Raw genomic sequence first — 14,548 nt, forward strand, 5'->3', positions numbered from 1 at the left:
TCCTCAATGAGGTTATCTAATTGCTTCTCCCTTGTTGGGTCCCTGTGATTATTTGAAAGAATGGTCCTTCTCCACACGGTCCCACCCCACCCATTTTCCTTATCTCCATTATTTTTTCTGAAGCCACAATGTAGAAGACTACAAGATTTTATCTTAGCCATTCATGTAGTCATTCTTAAAATTCTACCCTACATCTTATTTGGCGGTGTCTTAGGAAGTCAAAAAGCTTCCTTAACTATAATCCTGCAGTTGTTAAGTCTATGCAGAGAGAAATGAATACAAATACTGCTGCTGAAGTGATGTATTTGACAATTCTACAGTTTAAATGATACAGGAATTAACTTCGTATAATACATTTGTGGTACAATAATCAATGTTCAGCTTTTATTCTTCCATATTTGCCTACTAGGTTGTTTTGCATTATGTACTTGAAAAATAAACCCCAAACAAAGAACTTCAGCCAAACTCCCCTTCCTCCTCCAGCTTTATTGATAGTTTAAAATTACATTTCTATATTCTAGGACTTCAATTGCTTTTACCATCTGACTTTAAAAATTGATTACAAGCAAATGAAACTCAACAGTTGTCTAAGTGATATAGTATACAAAAATAACATCTTGATTTCTGTGAAAATGCATTTCTTTGCAAGTCCTGAATAGCTCCAAATTGTGTATGCTCTAAGCATTGATGTTCTGGGTTTGATTTAGTTTGAAATATTTAATGTTTCCCATTACCTTGTTATCTCTTATTAGACATTCATTTATTGTATTACTGTTACTTCAATTCTCGATTTCTCCCTCACTCTCATGGCCATTAACAGGCATGTGCATTGTTTTGTTCATTCCACTTAGCTATATGCTCTAGGTAAGGCCTGATACAGATACTCGGTGTTATAACTGTTACTGAGGTCAGGCATTCCAAGGCCATTATTGTAATAAAATTAGTTACTGTGGAAGTTTCAGACACTTCCAGTTTGTTTTCCTCCTGCAAACGATCACTTCCATGGAACCTAGGGAGGCTTTGCTGGTCTGGCTTAACTCTTTCCACTCATCCATCCCTGTTCACCAGTGGCACGGAAAGGGGGTTCTTTAACAAAGCATTATACATAACACCTCTACCAAACTAAACATAAACATTTTTTGTAGTTAAATGCAGAAAGTCGATTTCTCCACCCCTTTCCTCCTTTTACACGGCAAGTAAAGCTCACTGGCCTGGGAGTAGCCTCTATCTGCCAACCTTTGGCCAGTGAAGAGGATTCAGAGAAAAATAATACAACCATCAATCAGAAAAAGGAGGGGCGACAAAGGATAACAGTTAAGCTGTAGCCTCAATTGTGCATTCCCGTGCAAGGTGTCCTGACTCGCCACAACGATAGCAGTTGACTTCGCTAGTCTTGCTGCAGTTGATGGCTACGTGGCCGGTTTCACCACACCTGAAATCAGACAAAACAGAATTTTATTCCTACTTGGAAAGTATGGAAATAATGAGTATTTGAGATTTTGCAGATAAGGCTTCCATATACTGTGGCTTTTAGATAACTGTCAGTCGCAAAATAAACTTGTCCTGTGCTTGCAGCTAATAAACATATTGAAACCTAGAGTACAACATAAGAAGTATGAAATATTAACAACTGGAAAAGGCACAAGATTACTAAAAATGGTCTGATAAACTCAAAATAATTTAAAAAATAGTTTAAAAGCATTGACAGAAATACAATAACTCACTGTAAGATTATAGGAACTTGTGTAAAACCAAAATATTAACACAATGGAACTAATGGCTGTATGCATTAAGACAAGCTTTTACCTATAGCATTTCACTTTGGTGCAGTCCTTCTGAATGTGTCCAAACTCCCCACACGAATAGCACTTTTGCTCATCTGCATGGTCACAGTCACGAGCCAAGTGGCCAGGTTTACCACAGTTGTAGCAGCACTGCTCTCTCTCCCTCCTGGGCTCCTTGCAGTCCTTAGCAATATGGCCACCTCTACCGCAGTTATAGCAGGCTTCCACAATAAGAAAAAGGAAACAAACAAGACTATAAAACCTTGATAGCATTCCAGAACGTCTATTTAACATAGGGGTATTTCACAAATCAGTATTAACTAACCCATTCTCATCTATGTTTCCAAAATTTATTAATATTTACCATCCTCCTGAAGATCACAATCCTTGGCAAGATGACCAGATTCACCACAGCGGTAACAGATGTCTGGAAGTGATGAAGACATAAACTGGAAGCCTGTTGAGAAAGGCATAGCTATTTAAGCAATTCAGTAGAGATAAAACACATATCACATTAAACCATCAAATGGGACCATAATATAGCAGACAAGTTTTTTGCCCATTCATTAATGCTGTACACAGGAAAGAGAATTAAAGGGAAGTACAACATTACAAACTATAACAGAAAAATTATTGGAGCGGGAGATGGGGAGACGCTACCTCTGCCACGGCTTCGCATTCCACGACCACGGCCCATTCCAGTAGGACACTCCCGAGCCCAATGGCCAGTACGCCCACACTTGAAGCACTCGTTACTGCTCATAGCTGCAGTTAGCTTTCCTAGATGTGAGAAAAAAACAGTTATAAATCAGATACAGCTATATTCATGTTAAAATGCTTACAAATTAGGTAGCGTCAGTCTGTTAATAGCATTCTTAGCAAAAGAGTATTGGATTTCTGTTTTGGTAACTAGGGCTGACTTTGCTTTAAATTTCACATTATGAGAGTAATTATCAAAAATTCAGCTATGAGCTATGGCACATCTATACAAGGTATGCAGTAATCGCAAGTGGTCAAATAGGAATGAATGGCCATCAAGCAGCATCCGGAGCTGTTAAACCAAAAGTGGAGAGCACACAAAGCTGTTCTCACACCCACACCAGTCCTCCCTTAGAACTGGCAACTAATTTGCCATTACTGCAGGCTTCAATTCTAAAGTGGCCACTGATACAGCAAATAGCACAACTGCTAAAAGGCAGTAAAAGAGCCACCACTTCTCCCTTTTATCCCTCACCCCAGCATTGCAAGTGTCTCCATTTTAACTTAGCACCTCCAGCCAACTATCCTCTCCCATCATTGCTCCTCCTGCAAAAGGGCTGAAATCCTGTGATGCCTTCTCCCCAGTAATCTCAGTTCTATGATCAGGAAGGACACTGCAGCACCTCCTCCACTGTAACCATTGCTTCCCAAATGGTTGCAGCATGGCCAACATATACCCACTTCCAACCAAAGGAAGTTACATATCCCTTCATTAGATTTTCAGAATCTTCACATTCACAGACACAACATGAACAACTAGTGGGATTGTAAGAGTCAGAGCAATCTGAATGGCAGTGATCCATTTTCACATTTGTATTATGTGCCCTCAAGTCACCTGTTGACCTATGGGGATCCCATTAATATCATAGGGTTTTCTTAGGCAAGGAATACTCAGAGGTGGCCCAGTTTCTTCCTTGGAAATATAGCCTACAGCACCTGGCATTTGTTGGTTGTCTCCCATCCAAGTACTAATCAGAGCTGACCCTGTTTAGCTTGCAAGATCAGATAGGATCTGGTGCCTTTGCAGTACTTACGCCAGAGTAGATTAACTGCATGGTCAGTTAGATATTAGACTGACTACACTAATCCTGCCATGTCTCACTAGAGTATTTGTGATACTTTAATTCATAAATTACCATCCAAGGAACCCAGAAGGACCCCAAAATGCATCTCAGGCTTACTGAACAGCATGTGCAGCTCTAAGTCCTAGGTGAAATCTCCACAGATATACACTAGGTAAGAGGTATCTCACAACCTACTGGGCACAATCAACCCACAATCAGCCGCCTTCCAATCCCTAGAATTCTGTATCCAAGCTAATTTGGGGTAAGGTGATGGCATCAAGCCATCTGCACAAATGCCTTATGATTAATATTATGACAATTATCCTCAAACCCACCTTTGTTAAGAATTTTTGTTATGAACTCAAGATATGTCCATTTATCTGCCATTGCCCATGCATTTGTACTGAGAATAAGTTCACATGCACTACAATGCCTAAGTGTCTAGATGTTTACATCAAAGCAATTCATTCTAACATAAGTAAAGGACAAATAAAACTGTTCAGTCTTAACACACATCAAATTATCTGCTCTGTTAAGAACTGGTTACCCACCAGGTCAGAAGATAAAGCATAAAAAGAATCAATGTTGAAAAGCACACATCTCAACTGATATTGCATACATTTCTAGGGAAGGCTCACCTAGAATGTGATCAAATTCTATCCCATTCTGTGCCAATAAAGGATCAACAATTAAACTAAAGTACTAAGTTTCCATGACTATGCTTCAAAAATAATGCTACCAACTTTAATACTTGCTTAAACCTGCTTTTAGAAAAAACTCTTGTGGCTGCAGATTTAGCTAGATCAGGTGAACTCTACATGTTTATTTGAGTCCAAAGTAGACAGGAAAAAATAAGAGCTGACTATTTAATGCATCTAACAACCCTGGTTCAAACTAGATGAGACAGTGGCAAACATGAAATCAAGCAATCAATCATATATAGAGATGGGCACCTACTTAGAGAAAAAAAAACCTAAAGGTGTGAGATCCTAAATACTATCTATGCATGTAATTTACTCCCAGCAGTCTGCCCCTCCAGGTGATTCTTTCTTCCTAGGGCACCTCCCATCACCTATGTACTGTACATCTTTTGCTGCAAATGTCTGATATCATACTCTCTCTCTCTCTCCATATATATTAGAGAGAGTGTGTGTGTGTATATAATTGTTTAAATCTAGGTCTACTACTGTCTTGTGTAGTTTTATTTGTGGATCAAAAGAGATCAGAAGTCTGACACATATCTCAAGGACAGATGGACCAATGAGTTACATCACCCATATATGTCAAAAATATTCTGATTCAGGTTTTCACATGTATAAGTGGTGAACTACTAAGTCTGTAACCAGTGGAACTCTTAACAAATTCTAGCAGAAAGGATTCTCTCTCTAAAGCTGTTTTGGAAGAGCAAATCTGCATATAGTTTGTCTAATAACAGAAAACCTGAAATTTCCACAGAAAAAGTATAACACTCTGACTTACATACTTTCAATTCTACAAAATGGTTGATGAATCCAGCTGTGTATGTTCTCCCAGGAATTACTCAAAAGTAAGCTTTATGCCTTTGCTTATGTACTTGTACTAAGAACAAGGCACATGCATTTTCAGACCTCTCAATTCTTCCAGCCAAAGACTTACTACTGCTACTACTGATGAGCTGACAAGAGACAAGGTGTGAAGTCCAAATGGTTTAAGTAACTCAGATACATATACGTTGCAAAAAATGGGTTCACGCCTTGCCATGGTGCATTCTTGCTAGAACTCAGGGGTTCAGATCTTCTGCATCTGGCTGCAGGAATGTGCATGGAAACAGGATCATCAAGATTCATCAAGGCTCTGAAGAAGCTTCCCTTCCCTGCTCTACTAGCTCCACTACACCTTCCTTTTCCTTGGCCCCTATCTCCTCCAATACCATTATTAGGCTCCTATCTCTCTACTTGAGAGATGAGGAAACATGTAGTCTTTTGGGTGTTGTTCAACTGTAACTCCCATCAGCCCTAGCCAGCATGGGAGAGGCACTATCTGAAGAGCCACACATTCCTCACCCCTCTCTACCTTATGGAGAGAGCCCTGGTGGCACAGTGGTTAAATGCAGGTACTACAGCCAAAACATTGTGAGTTCAATCCCAGAGGGCTCCAGGTTGACTCAGCCTTCCATCCTTTTGTAGGTTGGTAAAATGAGTACCAAGCTTGTTGGGGACAACTGCCTTACAGATTGTAAACCACTTATAGTACTTATATGCAGGGATAGTTATGTTGGCCATTTAGCAAATTCAAACAAAGAGCCACCAAACAGTGATACCTTTATTGGCCAGAAGCTCCACTGGCTTCTTCATCAGGCAATATATTAGAAATCAATCAGGAGAAGAAAATTGGAGATGTTAGTAAGATGCCTGCATTTTGTTGTTTCTGTCCTTAGTTACGATGGTATGAGAAGGGTAAATTTTACAGGCTGGCTCCTCCTCCTCTGGCCGTGGGAATTGGGAGTTTAACAAAGTCTAGGACATTTAAAGTCCATTTGTATATCAACAGGACTTTTCTCTTGCAATCCAACCTGTCTCCATTCCTGTGAGAGTGCTTAATTCACTATGAAGCGTAACAGACATGAAAATGCTATTGCTACCCCTTCCTCATTTCTTCTTTCCCACAGGCCTCCGGTTCCCATGTCTCTTCATCTAGTTTCTTCCATTCCTCTGAGAAGCACTCAGCAAGAGTCCAATCCCATTATTTCTCCTCACACTTTCCCATAAGAATGTATGGTAACATGGCTATAACCTTTAGAAATTCACACATTCAGCACTGTTATGAAGCAATTGCATCCATGGAGTAGCTGTGCTTGATGGCTGCTTACAATATCTCTGAGCATGTGTTTCCTGGATAATTACACATAGTACTAATCATCTCTTGCCCTGATCACTCACCCCTTTGTACAAAATTAGAGCTGTTAAGACACTAGGAAAATATTTACACTGTCAGCTGGAAGTCCAAGCACCTGCCAGTCAGAGAGCGGAGGGCGCTAACAATGACGACAGCTGGGGGTCAAGGGAACCAATTTAGTTTACTAGCAATGGCGTCAAAGGTATTCAAATCTATTTAAGTGCACAATCCTACTTTATGTCCCCACCCCCCACAACAGTAAGTCCCCGACCTTTGGCACCTCTCCTGCCCATGCCAATTTTGTGATTCAGAAGGAACAGATAAGATTCAGACAATCATCTCCACAGCAAAAAGCATTGGGACCCACAAAATATAAATGGCAAGCAATGTTTCTTCCTCTGCAAGTTATACTCCACTTCTAGGTATCTTCAGGTTCTAACAGGCTGCCAACAACCGCTGCCTCTTTTCTAAGTCCCTTGGCACACAGAGAGGGCATGGGGGAAGGGGAGTTAGGAATCAATTTTAACATTTCAGCTGTGGAGACAACTCAAGAGTGTCTCTATACTGTAATGAAGGTAGATGAAGGGACTGAGAGGACTGCCCTCAAGGCAACTGTGTCTGTACCCTCTTGGTCTCCGTTTCCCAAATGCATGAGGATACAGTGAAATACTGTACTGTACCTCAGAAGTATACTGGCATGGGTATGTGAAGGCTTATACTCTCCATATAGCCCACAGAAGTACTGTTTTACAACTGAATGCACAACCGGGAACTTCTCCAATGAATAACACACTTTCAGTATGTAGCAATATTTTTTCTACATGCATTGCAGTCTATGTCACACAAATTGTTAACAAGTCTGTAAATTAAAAACTACAATTAAAAGGTGAAAGCAAAATCTTTGTGGAGAGAATAAGTTCTGAAATGTCTAAGCTGTTCACCCACGTTCCCTAACAGTTCTCCTCTGAGCAGTAAGTAGCAAAGAGACAGCAGGTGTTTTGCTTAGGCAACAGTTATGTACACAAAATGTGCATAACACTGATTCTTGATGATGCCTGAATAAAAACACTGAATTTGCGTACCGTCTGACAGTACCTGCTGCTATGTTACTGCCATCAGGAGAGCTGTAGATCTGATGCAAGAAGGGGCACAGAAGTCTGCCTAGGAAGTGCAAGATGTCTACCAAAACTTACAAGGACATCTGGGAAGGGAAGGCTGTGAGGATTCACAATAACCACAACTGGGCGAAATAAATTCTGCTTTAGTCAGAGCTGATCTGCCAAAGTTGTTGGGAAGCCTTTTACATTCAACTTTTCCTTTCTCCTTAATCCAAAGACTAATCAGAGCCCTTCCTACACTGTTTCCCCCCCCCCAGTACTTCCTAGACACTAAGGTTCTGCTACCTGCCAGCTATAATGCATGAGTTTCACGTGTTGCTCACTTTTAACGTACTCTGAAAGGACTGCGTATCTGTTGCAAAACTACAAACATTTTGTATGCTTTTTTGGAAAGTCCATCCTGAACCAACACAAAACTGAACAAGACATGTGTATGCCATTCGTTATCTTACTTTCAGAGAACCAACTTTTACCCACCAATAGATAAACACATCTGTTTTGGGCAAAACAGCCCAACACCTTTTCAGCCAAGAGCCCAGAAGACATTTTGTCTCCAGTTCCGATTTAACCAATGCTGGGTGTGTGCCATTAATGCTTTCCAAACTATGAGACTACAGGCAACCAACCAGGGGCTCCAAGCAAGGCCGCTCCGGCCCATTATCCCACCTCTCTTCTACTGCTTACGCAGCAGATCCTAACTTGCTCATTCCAAGCATTCCTTAGCCTGTTGTTGTTGTTGTGTGCCTTCCAGTCATCTTCAGCTTATGGCGACCCTGCGGTGAAGCTTATGGTGTGGCTTTCTTGGTAAGACTTTTGCCCTCCTCTGAGGCTGAGAGAGTGTGCCTGGCCCAGGTGGGCTTTATGGCGGAGCCGGAACCCGAACCCTGGTCTCCAGAGTCACAGTCCAGGACACACTGCAGAAATAACCCAGTCTGAGAGGGCTCCAACTGCCCTGGCTGAGTGCTGGGGGATGCTGGGAACCGTAGCTCCGGGGCCACGACGAACGGCCCTTCCCAGGGTTCCCTAGCGCAGGGCCAGGGCGGTCACAGCGGGCCCGAAGCGAATGATTCCTGCAGCGTGTTCGCTATCCGAGAGTGAAGTCAAGGGAACCTAAGCCAGGCCGGGCTCACCGAGAAGGGGGCAGCTGAAGCGGCCTCCAAGGGGCGATCTCCGCGGTGCGCTCTGGGGCCTAGTCGGGCTGCAACGATGACGATAACCGTCGGATTGGCTTTCAAGGCGTGCTTTAGTATTGTCGGCCGCCTCGATCCGCAAAGACACTTGTCTTCTTGGCTCTCGGGCCTACGCCTTTGAGGCCGAATAGCGCTGCGGAGCCATCCGCCTCGGCGGAACCGGATCCTGGGCCCGGAAGGAGGAGGAGGAGGAGGAGGAGGAGGCGGCGGCCTCTCGGGCCTAATGGTCGGCGTGGCGGGAGGGAAAGGGCGGTGGCGGCGGCGGCGGGGCTGGCAATTACAAAGGCCGGAGCACGTGGCGGGCGAGGCAGCCCGCTTCCCCTTCGCGAAATGGGCGGAAGGAGGCGCCTCCCCGCCGCCAACCTCGAGGGGGAAGGAGGCCTTCCGGGGAAGAGGCCTCTGGCCGCAGAGCCCGCCTCCCTGGCAGGACGGCGCCATGGCTGCGTCCGTCTGCTTTGAAAGGACCCCTCCCTCCCTCCGTTAACGGCCGCCTCGACGTCACTCAGCTTCCCGCGCAGTGGGCCCTCAGACCCCGCTTACCTTCAATCCGGGGCTCTGACGCCGCCTCGAGACGGGGCCCTCAGTGCGCGCGCGCCAGCCGCGACGGACCCCTTTCCCCTTCCTTTAAGCCCCCTCCTCTCTCTCTCTCTCTCCCTCTGCTCCTCTCCCTTTTCTTCTTTCCCCTTCTCCCTTCCGTTCGCGACCAGGAGTCCCTGCTGGCTGCGCCACACGCGGTTTGCACACGACCCTTCCACGCACGCACCCTCCCTGACGATCTGCGCACGGCTCTCTATTCCCGAGCGCCTGCGTCCAATGGAAGGCTCGGCTGCTTCCGCGTGGCCCGATGACGTCGACATTGGGAGGAGGAAAAGGAGCCAATGAGGGCCGTGGAAAAGGGGGAGGAGGAGGAGTCCGCCTAGCCGCTGCTTTTTCTGCTCTGAGAGGGAAGGGAAGGGAAGGGAGGGGGAATAATAATGAGGGCGCGAGGCCCGACCGTTGCGTTTTTTTTCCCGCCCGCGCGCGCCCAGTCACGAGACCCGAGGTCGCTCGCCTCAGGACGGAGGAGGCGCTTTCGCCGCCCTTCCCTTCCCTCCTTCCTTCCTTCCCTGTGAGGCGGCCACGGGTGGCATTTAAAAAGAAAGACGTGTTGTTCATAAAGCACCACCACGCAGTTGCTTAAGCACACACACAGCAAGGCCCAGGCCATTCTAGGCTGCATTGATAAAAGTATAGTGTCTAGGCCAGGGACGTAGCCAAGGGGGATCTTGGGGTCCGGACTCCCCCTGCCATTAGAAAAATGAATGCTGTGTGCTGCCGCACCCAAGCCCCGTTATAATGGTGACACTTAGTCTGGACCCCCCTTCCTAAAATCCTGGCTACGTCCCTGTTCCACTGTCCAACAACAGCCCTTACTGTCAGGATTCAGTTCCTCCTAATGTTCAGGTGGAATCTTTTCCTGCAGCTTGCATCCATTGTTCCGGGTCCTTGTCTCTGGAGCAGCAGAAAACAAGCTTGCTTCCTCCTCAATATGACATCCTTTCAAATATTTAAACAGGGCTATCATATCACCTCTTAACCTTCTTTTCTCCAGGCTAAACATCCCCAGCTCCCTGAGTCGTTCCTCATAGGGCAAGGTTTCCAGACCCTTCACCATTTTTGTCGCCCTCCTTTGCACACACTCCACTTTCTTAATGTCCTTTTTGAATTGTGGTGCCCAGAAGTGGACACAATATTCCAGGTGGGGCCTGACCAAGGCAGAATAGAGTGGCACTAATACTTCCCTTGACCTAGTGGAACACACTCCTTCCTCGGAGTGTAGTGGAGTCTCCTTCCTTGGAGGTCTTTAAGCAGAGGCTAGATGGCCATCTGTCCCATGGGATGCTTTGATTGGGAGTTCCTGCATGGCAGGATGGGGTTGGACTGGATCAGGGCCCTTCGAGGGGTCTCTTCCAACTCTGTGATTCTAAGTCCTGAGGCAAGGTTCAGGGAAGCACCATCAGGACTCTTTTACAGCTTCCCTGACAAATTAATCTGACAGCCACCTTACTGTGGTGGTTTGAGCTTTGGTCTATCTAGATTACTGCACTACACTCTTATAGTGCTGCTATTCCTCTTTAACTGCTCTGGCTTCCTCCTGTTGCATTCTGGGATTTGCAGTTTAAAGAGGGGCATTTAGCATTCTCAGCCAGAGAGCTCTTAGGCCTCACTGAACTACAAACCCCAGAATGCCAAAAGAGGCAACCAGAGCAGTCAAAAGTGGAATGGCAGCACTATAAGAGGGTAGTGCAGTAATGTGGTATGACTCTGGAGTAGCAGAAAACAAGCTTCCTCAATCCTCAATATGGCATCCCCTCAAATATTTAAACAAGCCTATCATGTCACCTCTTAGCCGTGTAAAAATGTAAACCCACTGGGTGACCGTGGGCAAGTCACACTCTCTCAGACTCAGGAGAAAGCAATGGCAAACCCCCTCTGAAGAAACATACCAAGAAAACCCCATGATAAGTTCGCCTTAGGGTCACCATAACGTGGAAATGACTTGAAAGCACATAACAACAACAACAACAAAATGTGTGTCACTCACATTGCTTATTTAGGTTGCAAAGTGGCAGTGGTCAATGTAGGATTCCATATGTGCAGCTAAGAGTGGGCTTGGTGTTTTGTTTTTAAAAGTTTTTATAGACTTGAATGAAAATATGACTTGAAGTGATTGGCTGCCTGCAGCAGGAGTAACTTTCCCAGCATTTCTGTCCGCTGCATGCCTCTCCCTTGACACATTTCCCTGTGGTTCTCGTCTGCATGGCGTGCAGAAAGGACAGTAATGCAGAAAAGAGCCTAAGACGTGAAACAAATGGAATTTCTAAGACTCAGTACAGAATCTCTGTTAAAACTCCCAAAAAACTGAAAATATGTTTCCAGAACATTTGCTCTTGTCGCTGTGTGCCTTCAAAGGTTTCTGGTTTGTGGCAACCCTAAGATGAAACTAACACAGGGTTTTCTTGGTGAAGGAGGCTGAGAGAGTGTGACTTGCCCAAGGTCACCCAGTGGGTTTCTATGGCCCAGCTAGGATTCGAACCCTGGTCTCCAGAGTCCTAGTCCAACACCCAAACCACTATACCTATGAGTATTTTAAAATACACCCTGGTGATTCTCCAAAGGTATAAAGAAGGTTAAAACATTTGAAAGCCTTTTTTTTTAAAAAAAAAAAAAGGCCAAAAAGCCAATATAAAATCATAGAACTATAGAGTTGGAAGAGACCCCAAGGGCCCTCTGGCCCAACCCCCTGCCATGCAGGAACTCTCAATCAAAGCACACCCGACAGATGGCCACCCAGCCTCTGTTTAAAGACCTCCAAAGAAGGAGGCTCCACCACTCATGGAGGGTGAATCCTATATGATGACAACTTGCAAATTTAGGATGTGAGTCATATGAGTAACATTTGGATAGGGCAGATATATTTAAAAGTTTATCCAAATAGATGAAAAATACGTTTATTAAACCTTATGTTACTAAACTTTCACACTAGCTTAAATAAAAGATAGAGAGAAAATTATGCTCTTGTCAGTTCAGTTGAGGAGTGCTGTAGTGCCTTGCATACTTTTGTACACTAAAAATAGCCATGGTCTCATTTTAGTAGCATGAGAAGCCACAAGTGCCAGGCTAGCGGCAGAATCATGAAAAGGTGCATAGCAAGGAGTCTTTAAACTGAGAGCTCTTAGTAGAGAGGGGAGGATATAAAAGTTACTACTATGTCAAACATTACGTGTGGTTTGGATTAGCAGAACTACTATTTAATTAAATAGTATTTCTGTCATATCTAGTTTAACAATTCAGAGGCATGCTGAGGGGAAAGAGTTTTATATATTTCAATATTTTTAAAAATAAAGCTTTATTGTCTTTCCCATTATTCCACATTGCTATGCATGTTACAACACCAATACACACCAACATATACTATACACACATAACAGCTGACCTAATTATAAATCTGTCACCCTCATCCTCCTTACCCTAAACATATAAGACTTATGACTTCTTGCTTGTCAAGCTGGGGACATAAATATGAATACAGTATATTAGCCTTTTCTTCCTAATTTATACATAATACCAGTTAATCTTCTAGCTAGCTATCTTTTCTCATAGTCTTTAATACTCAAAACTAAGAAGCATTAGTCCCCCTCCTTTCTTATTAATATAATTTAGGGATGATTCCCAATTTAAATAAATAAATAAAGTAGAACCCCAAGTCCCATTTTCCCTAATGGCAATGCAATGTGTGCACACCTGCCAGCGCAGCTATGTACATGTGCGGCCATTGGGGACAACGGGGCTTGCCGTCCGCAAATGTTCAGATCCACGGATGGCAAGCCTGTGGATACAGACGTCCAACTTTATTTCTTTCTTTTTCCAGATTTGTGTGCATACAGTATTCTGGCCAATAATATCATATAATGTAGTACTCTAGGGTTTAAGGTATTCTTGTGTGCCCAACTTAAAAGGTTCTGGACTCATCGATAATTTCATTTTAAAGATTTCTTGCAGTGACCTCCATATTTGATCCCAAACTTTATTTGCCTTCTCACACATCCACTACATATGGTCGAATGTACCATTATTTAATTCCACATTTCCAACATGTTGTAGCCAAGGGTCTGTTTAGGGGAATTTTATTATTATGGTTTAGCTCAAATATTGCAAGAGGGGGGCCTGCTACAACGGCCCCTCCCAGGATCGCCCTCCCGATATTTATACCAAGAGACCAGGGTGTCCCAATAACTGAAGCTGAGACAGATTGCAATAACTAAATGTCTATTTTATTGAAAACGGGGGGGGGGGGGGGGGAACACACTCAATGCACACACTCACACACACATTCAAGGCTCAGGAAGGTAGGTTGGAAATATGGAAAAGATGTTTAGGTTTTGCTAATGGTATACTCACCAAGATGTAGTCTTCCTCCGGGAAGCGAATGGGATGTGGGATAGTGGGACAAGTCTGCTCCGCAACCTGGGTTTGAGCAGAAATGCCGGCTACCAGAACAGAGGTCTAACTGATGTGGAGTAAGTAGACCTTTGGGATGGCGCGCTGAGCAGCCAAAGTGGGGACTTTTTATAGGCCAAATCTGGCCTGAGGCAAAGAGGCTGGCTTGGCCGAAACAAAGGTGTTCTAAAGATTTTCTTTTCACCTGGATGTCTGCTTTAGATAGCATAAAGGGCTTATGCCACTTGAACAATAGGTTCGAGGAGGAGGTTGATAGCTTCAGGGAAGGCAATCCTTTCACTCTTCCCAGCCTTGAGATAATCCCTTCATGCGACTTCCCCGGGCCCTCTGAGATGTTAATATGGGTGCTCCCTTAGGGGAGGTGTACATGTCCTCTCGCTTTGCCAGTAATGGCGGACAGGCTGCTAGAGTTCATCCAGGGGTCATTAAGGGTTATCATTGATTCCAAAATTTATATCGAGCAACATGGGTAACAATGTATTTTTTAATACTTTTGTACATTGGTACATTTGGGGTCAGATGCCACCTATACATCACTTGTAGAAATTTTCATGAAGGTCATAGTACAATATTTTCTTTAACCTTTGTCGACATTTCCCCCTATTTTTTCATTTCTATGTTAAAGCCTATAATATTTTGGGCCCATTAGATCATATAGTCCTTGATTTTTCAGTTTCTAACTCGTGTTTCAGTAGTATTTTCTACATTTTCATGGCTCAAGTGTTCATCTGTGCAAAGCTTAATTTCAAATTCCATTT

At 44.0% G+C, this 14,548-nt stretch overlaps 1 protein-coding gene across 3 annotated transcripts; it reads right to left on the reverse strand.

The window, feature by feature from the left end:
• Nucleotides 1–286: 286 nt before the first annotated feature.
• Nucleotides 287–9,574, reverse strand: CNBP (CCHC-type zinc finger nucleic acid binding protein). 3 transcript variants are annotated; one of them, XM_089523257.1, is made up of 5 exons: nt 9,330–9,574; nt 2,445–2,564; nt 2,149–2,241; nt 1,807–2,005; nt 287–1,432 (listed from the first exon to the last, which is right to left on the reverse strand). In XM_089523257.1, the coding sequence occupies exons 2-5, from the start codon at nt 2,545–2,547 to the stop codon at nt 1,315–1,317; spliced, it is 513 nt and encodes a 170-aa protein (XP_089379383.1). In that variant the 5' UTR covers nt 2,548–2,564; nt 9,330–9,574; the 3' UTR covers nt 287–1,314. The 3 variants fall into 3 exon arrangements, with proteins under 3 accessions (XP_089379383.1, XP_089379367.1, XP_089379375.1); XM_089523241.1 differs by having other exon boundaries at nt 1,807–2,008; XM_089523249.1 differs by lacking the exon at nt 9,330–9,574 and adding an exon at nt 8,730–8,975 and having other exon boundaries at nt 1,807–2,008.
• Between the last annotated feature and the right edge of the window lie 4,974 nt (nt 9,575–14,548).

This window comes from Sceloporus occidentalis, unplaced genomic scaffold (assembly GCF_023333645.1).
Source record: "Sceloporus occidentalis isolate IW3139 unplaced genomic scaffold, rSceOcc1.0.p SCAF_1, whole genome shotgun sequence".
Lineage (NCBI taxonomy): Eukaryota > Metazoa > Chordata > Lepidosauria > Squamata > Phrynosomatidae > Sceloporus > Sceloporus occidentalis.

Excerpts from the sequence above, each read along its gene's own strand:
- CNBP (XM_089523241.1), bottom strand. The coding sequence starts at position 2,547 with ATGAGCAGTAACGAGTGCTTCAAGTGTGGGCGTACTGGCCATTGGGCT. Across the intron at positions 2,242-2,444 it reads AATGCGAAGCCGTGGCAGAG|GCTTCCAGTTTATGTCTTCA; the intron begins GTAGCGTCTCCC and ends CTTTCTCAACAG. Across the intron at positions 1,433-1,806 it reads ACCAAAGTGAAATGCTATAG|GTGTGGTGAAACCGGCCACG; the intron begins GTAAAAGCTTGT and ends GTCTGATTTCAG.